Source organism: Watersipora subatra, chromosome 3 (genome assembly GCF_963576615.1).
Source record: "Watersipora subatra chromosome 3, tzWatSuba1.1, whole genome shotgun sequence".
NCBI lineage: Eukaryota > Metazoa > Bryozoa > Gymnolaemata > Cheilostomatida > Watersiporidae > Watersipora > Watersipora subatra.
The window spans coordinates 54,310,717-54,326,861 of NC_088710.1; the positions used below are offsets into that span (position 1 = coordinate 54,310,717).

General features: G+C 34.6%; 2 protein-coding genes across 2 annotated transcripts in view; one reads left to right on the forward strand and one right to left on the reverse strand.

Annotated features, from left to right (window-relative positions):
- Positions 1–288: 288 nt before the first annotated feature.
- On the forward strand, positions 289–6,848 carry LOC137391154 (uncharacterized protein C22orf15-like). The gene is made up of 6 exons (XM_068077525.1): positions 289–1,957; positions 2,196–2,323; positions 3,150–3,239; positions 4,815–4,943; positions 5,041–5,112; positions 6,563–6,848. Exons 2-6 carry the CDS (start codon positions 2,224–2,226, stop codon positions 6,805–6,807), a joined length of 636 nt encoding a protein of 211 aa, XP_067933626.1. The 5' UTR covers positions 289–1,957; positions 2,196–2,223; the 3' UTR covers positions 6,808–6,848.
- Positions 6,849–7,598: 750 nt separating this feature from the next.
- The window catches only part of LOC137390083 (mitochondrial sodium/calcium exchanger protein-like), a 29,628-nt gene continuing 21,081 nt past the window's right edge, over positions 7,599–16,145 (reverse strand). The window contains exons 16-19 of the mRNA XM_068076331.1: positions 13,468–13,543; positions 9,851–9,931; positions 9,273–9,337; positions 7,599–8,211 (exon numbers count right to left, since the gene is read on the reverse strand). Of these exons, the coding sequence (XP_067932432.1) occupies positions 8,008–8,211; positions 9,273–9,337; positions 9,851–9,931; positions 13,468–13,543 (426 nt within the window). The 3' untranslated portion in view covers positions 7,599–8,007. The remainder of the gene's footprint in view (positions 8,212–9,272; positions 9,338–9,850; positions 9,932–13,467; positions 13,544–16,145) is intronic.

Below are 16,145 nucleotides of genomic sequence, written 5' to 3' on the forward strand. Positions count from 1 at the left end.
CAGTTTTACAATAAACAGTAAAGCACATTATCGGTGTGAGAAAAATTGTATGTTGTTTTTGTTTTAACACAACTCCAAGAGAACAACTCTAAAATACTGCCATATTTCTCAGAAAGTAAAAGTGAAATTTCTATAAATGATATATTTAAATAGATGCCTTGTATAATTGTAATATTGTAAGATTGTATTGTCATAGTTTAACAATAAGCAGCTCATCCATAACCAAAGTTTTCCAGTAAACCGTATACACAATTACCACTACTGTCTTATTTTGGCCTTTAGTTACTGATTCTATTTCTATTCACTGTATTGTCATCTGTTAGCTGCTCTCTTTGCATTTATCACATGATAAATTTCACCAATGGTCTGCTTAAAATGTTTTGGCCAGAAACAAGTCCTTGGCTAGTTAGCCGTGCGCTTTTTATTCTACACCTACTTCATTCTACATTCTATTTCAGTCGACTTGAAAACTCGATAAGTTATATATTATTAGTTAATAAATAACACCTTGCAAATTGTCTGCAACATGCAGATGGTGGCATTGGCTTGTCACGACCTGCATGTTGACAATGATCTCTTATTTGTTTAATGATTCCTTTTCACACAAGTCTGTTTAGCATTGTGGATTATCAAATGTTCACAGACCTGCCTATGCATTCTGTGTTCAGCCACATTTTTAAACTGTTATCATGGGTAATTCAAACAGGATGAGAATTATGCGAACTTTATAAAGCAATAGTTATTTGATTAGTTGATTTATGTCAAAAATCAATTATAGATTAGCTTGTCAGCTTCAATGATACATGCTTTATTATAAACAAAACAAAAGATTTAATTGTATTGAGCCTCGTTGGTTTATGAGCTATTGCTAAAGCATTATAAAACTGCTTGTATTAATATAGCAAACAGTAGTTGGCTATAGACTTAGTTCCTTAGCAATGCGTGTCCAAATAATTCGTTGAGATACCGGGATAGCCATAGTTATAATACTAGTAACAGTAACAGTTATTCTACAATCTCTTTGACAGAAGAAGTTGGTGTAATAGTACTACATTACTCAACATTATGTTTTTAGCTAACTGAATAGATTTTCATCTGCATAATTATATTAAAAATACTTTACATTTGTCATTGACCCATGCTTCTGTTCATGAGAGTTTTTTGAGATTACTACTCCTAGTTTAATAAAGTTGCTATGGTCTGTAATATTTTTTCAAAAACACAGATTTTGACTCTGTCACATCTCATATGATCAAGCTGATGCCTGGGCAGCCTGCCGGTATTTTCTCTGATCACAAACTATCCTATATGACATTTACTTATGTATACCTTTTTTGTATTTTGATGCATGATCCAGAAGCAACTTTAACAGGTGTAGAGTATGACGTAATTACAATTAAGCATGGTTATTCTTCTTTACAAAGTTATATGACAGAAAAATTATTTTGATTTGCACGTGTGTATGTTTCTACAATACCGTGTTCATTACTTGTAGTTTTTATTTATTTGCACTGAAAATTTTCTATGACAGATAGTAGCTCGAGTTCAATTGAGCATTAAGAATATCAGCTAATAAAAACTGAGGCTAGTTCCACAACATATTGCATGCGTAATACATTAAAAGGTTTGTGATTTGACAAAATATTGCGTAGGTGCAATATCGAATGGCGATACCAGACGGGTGGCCAATTTTGAATGACAATGCCAGACGGGTGGCCAATTAATCACTCAGCCTTAAAATTCCTAGCACACGACTCGCAGCATTGAGGTTAATTTGACTATTTGTTGACTATTGTCACGGATAAAGGACCCTAATAGGGGCAATGAGTGCCTAAATGCAAACAGTCGTACAATGGCTTGAAGCTGTGGGCATAGGAAACAGTTGATGGAAGGAATGCTGACAGCCCTGTAAGACCAAAGAAGGCAGCGTGGCAACGTGAAAAGTACAGCTTTTAAGGTATGTCAAAGTTTTGTCTGTTTTGAATTACATTCCTTACTGATTGAAGGATAAATGATTTTAACAGGCCATCAACATGCCAGTTATCGAGCATTGAGCTCTCTTATCACTTACTTTCTCTCACTTTTTTCTTACTCATTGTTTGCCTTTCTCTATTTCCTTTTTCTCCTTTTATTCTAAACCCTTTCCGGTCGCGCCTCTTCACCACTCTCATAGCAAATTTATGCTCTATGTATAGGCTTGAAGAGTGACCAGTTACTCACGCGATGCCGGCTGGTATTCAAATCAGTGCTCGAGCTGAAGAAAAACGGAGACCTGTAACTGCGCCCTGTACGACTACAGGGCTAGTGAAGGTCCGATACGGAGGTAACAATCTCTAGCACGTTCTTTTTGTTGTTGGAAAGGCTCTGATAGAGAGACCTTTTGTGTTTGCCAAACATAATGTGGTTATCTATGCACCTTTCAATTGCTGCCGCTTATTTGAGATTGGCTACTGTCTTTGGACCATTATGAGCTACTAATGCAGTTTACAAGAAGGTTACATCTTGATTTAAAATTGCAAAATCAGTATTTAGAATGCCATGGTAACTTTTTAGATTGCCCCAAGCTTCTTCATGTATGTATAAATGGGATGATAACGTGCTGCATTCTTACATTTCTTAGGATAAGGTTTGCTAATGATTTTAGCAGGAGCCAAATTACATGTTTGTGTTTGCATGTTAGCCTCAATCGTTTTCTCGATTTCTATGCCTCCTATATTTTGCCAACACATTTTTAATAGTATATTCAATTAATTTTAGTTAACTGCTGGCGGTTTCATCCCATATATACCAGAATTTCTACATTGTCATGACGTTTACACTCACTGAAAATTTTTATTTAAGTAACAATGAAATGAAATAACTACTATGAATTTTTAGCAGGGGTCCCAACTTGCATGTTTGTTTTTGTATGATAGTTTGTACACTTCTTACCCCTTCCATATCTTCACTACTTCATGTACACCTTGTACTGGTAGAACTTTCTTCTTGAAGAGTATCTTATGTTTATACGATGACCACCTACAGACCCTGTACTCACTCTAGATTTATGTACATGAGGGTAATAGCTTCTCTTAAGACTCGTTGCTAGTCAGTTGTACTCATCAGTGCAATAGAACTATCTCCCAATATTCTTTCTACACAACTTTTAGATAACCAGCAGGCAGTTTTCAACTCTAGATGTCAGTGTGAGCTTTTGATCAAACACATGAAACTGAAGTGCGGTTACACAGACTTGGAAGGTATATGTTCAAAGTTCTTACCAACTGCAAATTCAGTCATTATGGAACTATTTTTCAAGACAAGATAATTTTTATTGCTGCACCAAAACATGATTGTATCAGCTGGAGTTATATTTAGTAATAAATGAGAAAATTGTTTCTCAAAAGCGGTTAACGGTTGACTTGCAACAAAATTCACATTACAGTTATTTGGTATCAAAAGGTTCACCATGTCTTACTCTGCTGTGTTGTAGGTGCAATTGTTTGGAAATGTGATTAAAAGCTCTTAAAAGCTCAAAAATGAACAGTTAATCGCAGCCATCACGAAAAAGTTGTAGTTTGGAATCTCGTAATTTTGATGGCGCTCTCAAACATTTTGATTGTTTTGACACGTGATGTTATCGCATCAAATGAAAAGCTCAATATAAAACGCCTCGTAGCACTAGTTCATGACAAACACTTCGGGTTTTACCGAAAAGCCTGTATCAAATATAGATGCTTGCTACTTTACAGTTTTGTTTCAGCTTGGTCTAATCATCTAGTCCTAATCTGATCACGTGACTCACACATCTGCACACACATTTCTGCAGCATTTTTCAACTATTATAGGTGACCAACAGGCTTGTCATGTTTATCAGAGGATGGTATGCACTCCTTCAGGCTAAGGTTAAAAAATTAAACGGATTATTACAGCAGAGTTTGAGATATCAGTGCTCAAAGTGACAGCCATATGATGATGATAAAATAGATGCTTAAGGACAATAGATATGGTTTTATTGAATGCTTAAAGCATATTTGTGAAAATATTTCGACGAATGAGGTTGCATGAAACTGTAAACAAACACATCGTGTTTAACTACATCACATTTGAGCCGTTTTGGAGAGGGATTCCAACCTACCGCATTTTTGTGATGGCTGCGATTAACTCTTCATTTTTGAGCTTTTAAGAGCTTTTAATCACATTTCCACATATTTTGCCCTTACAACACAGCATAGTAAGACATGGTGAATCTTTTGATACCAAATAACTGTAATGTGAATTTTGTTGCAAGTCAAATTTTAATTATGTTTACGCATGTATGGAGTTTGCATCTGATTTGACTTGCATTACAAATATAATTTTTACCTGAGGAGGTCATTCTAACCAGTTGCTCCAGGTGTAATTGCTCCATACACCAAATCATCAAATGATTTGGTCCAGTAAGAGCTGCTGTCATGGTCAGTCAGATTTCAAGCTGAAGGCCTGTGTGATATAAACTGGAAAAAAGGTGTTCCAACAACGCTAAAAACATGAAATTCTTTGCTAATTTTCATAATATTGACTTTCCTACATTTGTGACAGTCACAGTTTTGGAGTTGTGTTCACAACTAGATATTTTTCTATTATGATTAACAGCACGGTGTCATACATGGGCTAACCCAAGTGAAAACCCAACTGAAATGCATGAAGCTTCATTTTCACTCAACTCATGCAAATCCCACAATATGTCTGCTTACACTCAGTCAATGACCATAAAGAAAGAGTTGCTCGTTGTGAGCAGACAACTCTGTTCTGGATCAACACGACTTGCGTTTAAAGTCCTTGATACGCTTTAGGGGAGCTAGACTTGATCAGTTGGAGAAATGGTGACTTGCAAGGCGTGTCTGAGCGGAGGAACTTACACGAGTACGCTAGTACTTGTCTGAAGGAGAGAGAAACCTATGTCTTAGTTCACATACAACACGGTATGTTGATCTTGTTTGTAAGGATATTCGGAGGCAATGCGTTTCTTATTGATGCGTCTCTAAATCTTTTGTCATATACTAATCCTTGTTTTTACAGATGAGGATGAGCCAAATCCTGAGTATATATCCCTACTACATAATTTAGAGAAATTTAAGCCTGACTTGGCCTGTAAGTATCTCATCTACCATATGCTGTTCATATGCATTTTCATTGCTGATGATTTGAAGTAAAATTTCAATTATTACTTATCATAAACAAGTTGAATAAGAGCCGAGTTAAAGTGAAAGGTTACAACATTTGAGTTTTATTAACAACAGAAAGGAACCAACACGAGCTCAGTTATCACTCTTGGATGATCTATAAAATTAACAGCAAATCAGACATAGAGATGCGGTTAAGTGAAAGTTTTGATAGTAATTTAACTGACAATTGCCTGATGATTATTGATTAAGGAAACTGAAGATTTGGACTGCTAATTTTAGTTGCTATAATGAATATTTCTGCATCATTTTTATTCAATTTTGAAATCTTTGGAAAACAAGAATTTTACCCGCGCTTATTTCACTGATCAAGTTTAAAAACGGTCAACTAAAACCTTAATATGTTTCAAGTTAGAGGTGCTAGGTCAGTATTCAAGTTTTTTTCACCTTTAAAGTCAACAGGCTGTGTAAACTCAATGTAAATAAAAATCATGCATGAAAATATTTGAGATTTAAAGAGAGTTGTCATGAGAAGTTATGGAAAATCTTGTTTAGATTAGCTCTGTCAGGTTTAAAAAATGTTGGGTAATATGATGTTCAATCGGCTGTACACTGAAGTTCAATGTCATATTACATGTCAATACAACACTCACACCATTGGTTTTGTTGCTTGCATGCGCAGGGTATTTCTTTTTTTAGTCATATTATCTAGATTTTAAAATAAGCTCAGTTGTTTGAAAAAATATTATATATGTTGTCGGCAGGAAAAGCGATGAAAAAAAAAGAGCTGTTGTTATAACAATGGTTAAATCTTTTTGTTACATAATAATGAAAATGAATATTTATAATATAATATTTGGCTAGTGCATAATACAAAACTAAATCATAATAAAAAGGTGTGAATAAATAATCCACGTAGTATTTCACATAACAATTAATATATGCTTATTCACAGCCTTTTTCGGCTTATTGGCACACCCAGACATCTTGTTACAGCTGCTATGAGTAGTGCTACTAAGATGTTAGGTAATGTATTTTGTTAAGAATATCTGCTGTTTCTAGATTTCAATCAAAACTCATAAATCTCTCACCTAAAATCCATTTAATGCAATGTGCCCACTGACAGCGTAAGCGACTGTGATGCACTTGGCAGCTAAAGTACCAGGTAACTCATTGGTGGCCCTTCTCACCTACACCTGATGTCAACATTATTGAAAAATTTAAGTAGCCTTCCTTCAAGTCCCACACCTTTAATAGACTACAAAAGTTGGCCAAAGCAAACAGGCTTCAATAGCAACCAGTATTTTTTGTGTGCAAATTTCACACTGCTCACAGCATAGACCTATTAACTATACAGTGTACCTATCAACTGCATAGTTAATAGGTCTATGGCTCACAGTAATCCTTTTGGTTTACAGTGAAGCTGCATGACCTCTCCAGACCACAAGCTAAGCACATCAGAGCCAAGTGGTCATCTATGTCACGAAAAGAAATGCATAACGGCCAATCAGATCACCCTAACAGCTCCGCTGCCCCTAAACAAAGTCTGCTGACACGAAAGGCAACAGGCAGCAAGTTCTTAGACCTAATAAACTCAGCGATGAGAAGTAAAGACTTGTTGGGGGGTACTGAAGAAACCCGCAATAAGAATTCAGAGAAATAAAATCTCAATCAACCAGCAATGCAGAAAATCTATTTATTGTCTGCTCCTTTTGGAAAACATTTTTATATGATCTATTTAAATAAATATTTAAAGTCATTTTACTTTTACCTTTAAATTAGTAAATTGTTGCCTAAAAAATACCAAGAGAAATATTTCAAAACAAAATGTAGATAATAGGGCTCATAGTAAAACTAAAATGATAAAATATGCCAAGAAAAAACCAGCTTATGTGTTGGTTAGTGCTAAGTGCCAAGTATTGATGGACATAGCCAGTAACAACAGACCTATTTCAGTGACCAAATATGAAACAATAAAGCTGTATCTGTGTTTAATTTTAGCACTGTTCATGTAAGTTGACCTTCGCTAGACCTTTGCGATCCACTTGAACAAGAGAGCAGATATTGAAACTCTACAAGTTCAGACTGTAACAAATTTACCAAATCTGATAATTGAAACGCGTAATGCAAATAACAAAAAAGATTACTGGATGATTTGAGAAAAACGCTACTTTAATTCTCTGAGCATGTCTAACCTGAGCCCAAACAACAAATTTAGCGATAAATTAAACTCGGACATAAATTGTACCCGAGATATCAATTTTCACATGAGTGAAGTAGGCGCATCAGTTATGCGCGCAATAGGTAAACCACAGAAGATAGGAGTTAACAATTGTTGAAGTCATGTTACCTGTAGAATTGTATCTCTTTTTGAATTTATGTTTTCCGTTAAAAATTGTCAGGGTGTCAATTGTACAATGTATATAATATTTCATAATGTAAACTGCATTGTATAACTGATAAACTTATATTAAAAATATAAAAAATTATACTTTAATATGTAAGCTATAAAATAGTTTGCATATGAATATTACACCGGAAATCATTAAATGTTAAATTAAAGTTAAATATATGGCAATTGGACATTGTAAAAGTAACATTTTCTGAAAAAAAATGTTTGAAACAGGCTTCTGCATAGCCTTTGAACTTCTGTAGAATTGTGCGTTTAAAAAGTGTATGATTCATATACAAAATAAGTGATGCAAACCTTTCTGCAATATGTACTCGTAATTTGCGCTGTGTTGCACTGTTGATGTGTGATGTGTACACGCGAGCGTCTGGCTCCAGGGTTCCGATCCATGTTCAGATATTTACATAACTCCCTGAATATAAATACGCCTAGACCTCACCAGGTTAACGACCTCTACCAGCTAGAAACATCAATGGTAATAACACCAGTCTCTGTTAATATGGCAGTCAGTAAAAAGGCTACATAAACGCACAGCAGGTAGATTCCAAACCATCTCTTCATAAAGAATTTGAGGATAAACGGCGCAGCGATGTAGGTAGAGAGAAGGCTAATAGTCAGTCCCCCGGTGAGAACCACCAACTCGAAAGAGAAATCGAGCTACAAACAATAGGTAAACCGTGTTTAGTAAAAATAATTCGTTGTAGTAATGCTCTGATCATTCTTCATGTTGCCCTGCCAACTTTACTGTGGTTTGGTTTATCAATGCTGTCAAATCCCTACTTGAAATCACCTCGACATACCAAGATTCTAATCGGCGATGTAAATTTTAAGCAAATAGTGAACTCGACACCTACAGCCATTTCATTCACATGACAGAGTTTGTTGAGACACTTCTGGTTCGGTGACTAGAATGGATGACAAAAATTGCAAATAAAATTGGAAATATACAAAAAGAATAAAAATAACAAGGTTAATCTACACTTAGTATAAGTTAGAGTGAAATAGGCAGCTCATCTCTACTGCCCTTTCTGCCTCCAGCCCTGAGAAACTTAATCTAAGTTGGAGTGAAATAGACAGCTCATCTCTACTGCCCTTTCTGCCTCCAGCCCTGAGTAACTTAATCTAAGTTGGAGTGAAATAGACAGCTCATCTCTACTGCCCTTTCTGCCTCCAGCCCTGAGTAACTTAATCTAAGTTGGAGTGAAATAGACAGTTCATCTCTACTGCCCTTTCTGCCTCCAGCCCTGAGTAACTTAATCTAAGTTGGAGTGAAATAGACAGCTCATCTTTACTGCCCTCTCTGCCTCCAGACCTGACTATTACCAAGCCCCACACTTCTCTCCACATATATCTAGAGTAAAGTAATGACACAAACACCTCTTTATTGATTATTAAGTTATAACTTTAGTTTCTGTGTATAATTTCATTTTTGAATTTAGTTTTTATGTAGTTTTATATCATGCATTTGTTTAATTGCTAAGTTTAATTGCCTGAAGTATTTATCATTAGTATGGCTAAGTTGTTGTCTTGTTGAATAAAATAAACCACAAATGCTGTATATTGGGGCGAATTATGGGAATATTCCCCCCAATATACAGCATTTTGATATGCCAAGCTGATCTCAGAACAAAATAACTTCAAATTCTAAAGTGCTAAAGTAAAAACAACGGAAAGTTAATACAGCCTATTAAATGCAACTGAATGTAATCATTGCTTACCGCCATCTCTCCGCCATTCTTTACACAGGCTATGGTGAAAGGAAGCCCAACACCAATAAGCAGATCTGAGGCTACAGTTAAGGAACATCACGTACAGCACACAATACTGTTCATAAACCATAATATGACCTGCAGAGATATCCCATGTGGCAGCATATACACGTAAATACATAGCATGAACTGTGTGACACGATATGACACAAACATCCCTACTCCTGTGACATGATATGACACAAACATCACTACTCCTGTGACATGATATGACACAAACATCACTATTCCTGTGGCATGATATGACACAAACATCACTACTCCCGTGGCATGATATGACACAAACATCACTACTCGTGTGACATCATATAATACAAACATCACTACTCGTGTGACATCATATGACACAAACAGTACTACTCCTGTGACATATGACACAAACAACACTACTCTTGTGGCATGATATGACACAAACAGCACTACTCCTGTGGCATGATATGAAACAAACGGCTCTACGCATGTAAAAACCATTTATTAAAAAATAATTAGATGCAGTTTGTAACAGGTATTCATGCGAGGAAGGATACTGAAGAGTGGTCCTCCAAAGCAGGCTGATATGCCTATTCTAGGGTAGCCACGTCTGGCTAGTGCAGTATCTGCTATCAAATCTACAATATACATGTTATGTAATAATGCCACAATACCGAACAACAGCTGGAGCCACATACAGGGCAGCGCACCAACTTATATGAATTACAGATTTGAGGTTATCCATAATTTCAAGACTAGAAGAGTGGAATACCTTCTGATAAACTGTCAGTGTAACATATAGTTATATTTTAGATTACTGTATCTTCAACAGCAGCAGAATTCACTGAAGAACAGCAGAAGAACAAAACTTATTCTATGTCATATATATGAGATAGAATATGCTACTAGATGTTACATATGCTACTAGATGTAGATATATTGCCATTGGATATAGCAGATGCTATGAATGGTGTTTTTGTTTTTATGTTAACCAGCAATATCTTATCAATATCTTATCAATAACATAATAATAGCTTGTCAATACTTCAGTAATACTGTAATATTTAACTAAATCTGAGGCTACAATACACACAATGGCTACTGTGTTAGTTTCATTCAATGTGCTGCTATGTGTGTGCTATTGATAAGATATTAATATGCTATTGATATGACCTTTATAAGTATATAACTCGCTGATGTTAGAAAATTGCCAAGGGTTTATAGTTAATCATGTATATATGCAATCTCTCGAAGATCTAGTATGTCTCGTTTAGCATAACAAAAGGCAGAGCCTACGCACATTTTCAAGAGCCTTATTGTACAAAAGCATTGTTGCATAAACAAGGACTCTATGATCTTGGTTGGACATGTATGAGCCCATTGGTGAGGGAACCTTGATGACCGGAGGCATGTCCAATTGCAGAGAGTAATTTAAGGTTGAATATCATTCCTGTCCCTATCAGTAACCTTTTTTGGGAATTGAACCCGACCCTGTTGATTGCATGTCAGGCATGACCATGACTGCTCTCCAACCATAAAGCATAAGTTAATCAATTAATCAATAGCAACAGCGTCACATGATTAATAAAATCGCAGCCTTTCAAGTTTTACTTGAGAAATCCGTCTCTAAACTTAAAGATGTGGTTGCGTCAAATTTGAGTTGATCTTAAAAGAAAGCATTTTTTTTCTCTATCAGTTGATATGCTGCTTGTAGTGTTAGGCAATCTCATTGCCAAGATATTTGAAGATTAAAATCGAAAAAATCTGGTCGCCGTAAAAACGCTCAGGCCAAAAAAAATGCCCAGACTTGCCCAAAATGATGTCACGAGTGAATTTATCTGTCAATATATCTCGTATTCACATCGGCTATTTGTGATAAAAGTCTAGTCCTACGCGGCTCTATTGGCATATATTTTATTTTGTATTTGCTCATGTTGGTTAGAATAAAATTTTAAACCCTACTACAGATACATTATTATGAATGTTTCAAAGGCCTTAAATAACGAAAATTGAAAATTTGTCTTACTCACTTTCTCTAAATGCTGTGTAAACATTTGAGTCCCGACTACCAATTCTACCGGTCTACGGTAATTCTGTCAAGTTAACTGTAGAATAAGGTCTTTGTATCAGCACACTTCCGCGGCTACCCACACTAACGATATACAGCCTCCCAAAAGCCCCGCACACATTATGTCCGTCGCCTATCCTTGGGGCGGGGCTGTATATCATTGCCAACACTGAAAACTAGTTTCTTACTACCTTTGAAAATAATATACATAGGGATAGAGTTTTAAGGATGAGAAGTCTGCTGCAAACTGAATTTGAACTCACATTCTCCAGTTCTGCGGACATCCATATACCGTATCCAATTCACTACAATATTCTGCAAATCATGTTTTGCATTATCTTCAACAATATAATTTTATTATATAATTTTTACAAGCAAAGGATTTTCATCCTGGCATAAAGCTTTTATTAAAAATATTCATCAAGTCGTGGCCACTCACATAGTTTTAGCTGATACAATAAGACAAATTCATCTACTGCAAGAAACTCAAACAAAACATGGTTTATGCAGCACACATTCAAGTCTCTCTTTCCCCTTTATGGCAGTTTCCACACTGACAAAGCTGCTTCGGCTGGTGGGACGACATAAACATCCTGTAGTCAGTAAAACAAATGCAATAAATATATGTCATTCATAGATATGTCATTCTAAAGCGTATCTACTGAAAGCTTTCAAATTGGGAGTTTGATAGATTGCGAGTGTAATTTTAAAAACGAATAAACGTTTAACAAAGGCACAAGTACGCCAAGCCAACGATTCGGAGCTTTGGTTCTGGAAACTAAAGATTTGCATTGATCAATCAATTTTCTTCACTTTCTACAAGTGAAAAGTGAACATCTAAAGTCAAATCATAAATCTAATTTACTAGATAAAACTGCCACAGAAAATTTGAAGCAAATGTAGCTAGGAGAACCGATAAAAAACTATAAAACGATGATTAGTGATAGCAAAAAGTTATAATTTTATTAATTAGTACATGTATTAATGAGTACTAAAATATTACCTTTAATATATTCATCAATCTAAGCCATTGTATTGCTAGATGCTAAAGATTAAAAAGAAGCCATCAAGAACTCACTGTATCTCGCATGCGCAGGAAATTACATTTTAGCCTCAAACAGGGAAATATAATCTGAATGTAAACTTAACAGGAAACTCTATAGGAGACTCATAGTAAAAGATAAATTTACCTCCATTCTCCGATCTTCCTCCGTAGAACTTTTACTACCTGATGCCATGAAAACTCGAAGTCACCTTCGCAGCAATTTTTACAATTATGCTGTTCACCAATAAAACGTGTCGATCGAGTAATTCATTAAAGTAACGAAGTTAATTAATTTAGTAAATATCGATGTTCATGCGATTTAATAATAGAGTAAAATTCCTAAATTTGAGATCACAGCCAACGCGCCTTACGAGTGATAACATTTATTACGGCCTATATAAAAATTTCGCGCTGATGATTGGCTAAGGAAGCGACCTCATATTTATCGCTCGTGGCTTCTTTTCAGATATATTGCTTGTGACGTCACGAAAGAAGCACCTACTGGAACGTGAGCTTTTTAAAAGAGGGCCCCATTCAAACGCATATATCTCTGGACAGGGTTGGTCTACAAAGACAAAAATGGCATCAAATTGTAGCTGATGTTTTAGCCTTTTATGGGTCTTTATTTCATTAAAACGAATTTTTTGACGCAACCACATCTTTAAACAAGCAAAAGATAATAGCAAGAGTTAATTCTAAGACTAGAGAAGTATTAGATAAGAAGATAAGCAGCAACAAGCGAAACCCCTCAAACCACTTTACTGTACTTTAAAATTCATGGAGCCAAAGCCGAAGATCATATGTAATATCACCGAATTATTTTTGATCATGCGTTTTAACAATTGTTGTTAACAGTAAACCAAAGCAACTTTGAAGAAAAGGCTACGAGCCAGAATCTTTTTGGGAAGAATATAATCTCTCTTCCTAGACTTGCTGATAATTCTGTCTCAGTACAACTAGATATCAGCAACAGCGTAATGGGCAGCAATTAGATATAAACATTAAAATATATTCATCCCACAATGCATTGTTGACTAACAGAAGTCAGTACAGCTACTCACCACCAATGCTGTTTCCCCAAGCCAGCAGAGTGAGTCCAAGTATGGCATCGCTGATCCGAAAAAATACTCCAAACAACTGAAATAAATAAAGTTTGAGCAGAGATCCAACAAATGTTAAAACATAATTACGGCTGCGACAAAAAAATTGGGCACATATTTTTCTTGAACTATGGATTAATTTTCAATACATGACACTCAAAATTTTTTAATACAAAGTTTTGTAAGTCACAGTAAAAGAACTGGTAAAAATTGAAAATATAGTTTTAAAATAATAAAAAGTGTATGAATTGAGTTAATTCAAACTATATCTAGTATATATTAGAGTACGTTACACTCTCTCTAACATCAAACATACACAGTTGACTGAACCTATACTACCATTTGAGTGTTTTTAAGTTAGAGTATCAGCCAAAACCTTTATATCGATTATTACTTTATTAATTTAATCTCCTACATTTAACTTTTTAAGTTTATATGTTTAGCTCTACATAGTTTGCACCTATTTTGATGTAATATGCAATTATTTGAAGTATTTTTCATCATTTTTGGGCTCTGAAACAAATTAAAATACTATTTATTTATAGTTCCTCCAACATATCCCAGTTTGACATACAAAGCAGATGTCTAAACTAAGCTCATGTCAAGGTTTGACAGTACAACAAGAAAACCTAAGCTGTCTTCTTAGAGAGGATGTCAAATAACCTAGCTTAAGAGGTTGCAGATCTCAGACAGCACAGAGATACACAGAGAATGTGTAGAGGTAATTTAATGTCAGAGGTTTATTAGAGAGAGCAAATCAGTTTCTCATTCTTTTGTGCTCCATACATTTGCATGTTGCTCTTGGTTGATTATAACCAGTAAACATCTCATGAAGAGATATTTAATATCTTATATTTACGGTAATGATTTTCATATCATTGCAAGTAACTCGTAGTTCTAGATGTATTTAATCAGTATTTTTTCCAAATAGGGTTCACCATTGTGATCAGATCAGAGGTGTAGTTTTCAGTAATGGATATACACTATACTGATACAACTAATGGAGTGAAGTAAATATCTTTCATGATGGTAACTGTCAGCAAAAAATGATATGCATCAAAAATATGGAATATGAACCACCATTTGATTAGTTAGATGATATTATGATGCTGCCTAGGATCATTTAAAGGCAGCATATTTGCTTATTTCTTAAGAGACTCACCTAGGATTGTGTTTCGCAGATTTCTTTGGGTAAGCTAAATGCAGCCTTTAATGAAATGCCAAGTGTTATTTCTTTACCTTTTATAACCAAAATAGCCAAAATGTTTGAGTCAAAATTAAAATTGAGTAAAATTTTAAGAGTAGTATTAAATAGCATAAACAATGATTTTAGTTTAAACACGATGTTCACAATTTAGTCACCCTGGTGAAATAATAAAGATATTTTCTCAAAAGAAGGTTCGTGAAACCTGTTATCAAGAAAGAATATACCTGGTGACTCTCTGATACGCTTTTTTACAATAATATGTCTGCAGACCACAGTTGTGTATTTATGCTAAACATACATCTATCTACACCCATGAGACAAGACGAAATAATTTTGAATGTGATACTTAAAGGTAACACAGAACCTCACTGCATACTGAAGTTGTCCTTGCTCAGGTTGTCCTAGCTTAATCAAAGCAATCTTGCTTCCCCAAAATAGAACAAAACCAAAATTTTTAAAAGAAACTACAACAAAGTGTCAACTGCCAAACTTAAAATGAACCAAAAAATCAATTTTTAGGCAAACACAAACACGCATTACAACTGAAAAAAGTGAGAAAGTTTTAGACGGCTAACGAGAGTCATAAAGGGTACAAGTGTTTATAAAAATGTATATATGAATAAATGTGAATAAATATATATAAAAATGGGTTATCCAAGTGAAACCAAAACAGATTCAATGGAACAAATAATACAATTTACGAAGTAGAATCTGTTGAAAAAACCAGATGCTGCCAGAAAATCCACATAGCTAAAAAAATATTGCCAGCTTGCAAGAACTGCGTGACAAATGTCTAAGAACACTGATGATGTTTAATAACGGCGGAGGAATTTTTAGTTGTAATAAAGGAATGCTCTCTACTAAGTTTTAGTTTTAGAGTGAAACAATAATAACAATAATGCTCCTTTCCAAAAGGCAGTAAGTAAACAAGACTATATATAGTAGAAGGAATGGTGTTTGCTTTGTTCAATAATAAGTCTTTGTAGGAAAAAGATGTCAAATGTAATACACTAATTAAAGAAGAGGTTATTGAAAGGCAAAGATTAAAAATAGAATTATGAATATTCAGAAAAAAGATATATGATAAGAAAACTATTCTTTGTCTAAGGTCTAAAGGTTCCGGACTTTTGTTTTTATATATATAAAGGTGTCTGATATACGTATATCAGCCACCTTTATATATATAACAACAATATATATAAAGGTGTCTAACCTTTATATATTGTATATAATAACCTTATATATATAAAGGTGTCTGATATATATATATATATATATATATATATATATATATATATATATATATTAAGTTATATTAATATCAGACACCTTTATATATATCAGACAGATCTGTTATATATATATATAAATCTTAATGTTTGTCCGTCTTTCCGTCAGGGTTGGTTTGATATATATCGCTTGATATATATCA

Excerpts from the sequence above, each read along its gene's own strand:
- LOC137391154 (XM_068077525.1), top strand. The coding sequence starts at position 2,224 with ATGCCGGCTGGTATTCAAATCAGTGCTCGAGCTGAAGAAAAACGGAGA. Across the intron at positions 2,324-3,149 it reads AGTGAAGGTCCGATACGGAG|ATAACCAGCAGGCAGTTTTC; the intron begins GTAACAATCTCT and ends CACAACTTTTAG. Across the intron at positions 5,113-6,562 it reads ATTTAAGCCTGACTTGGCCT|TGAAGCTGCATGACCTCTCC; the intron begins GTAAGTATCTCA and ends TTTGGTTTACAG.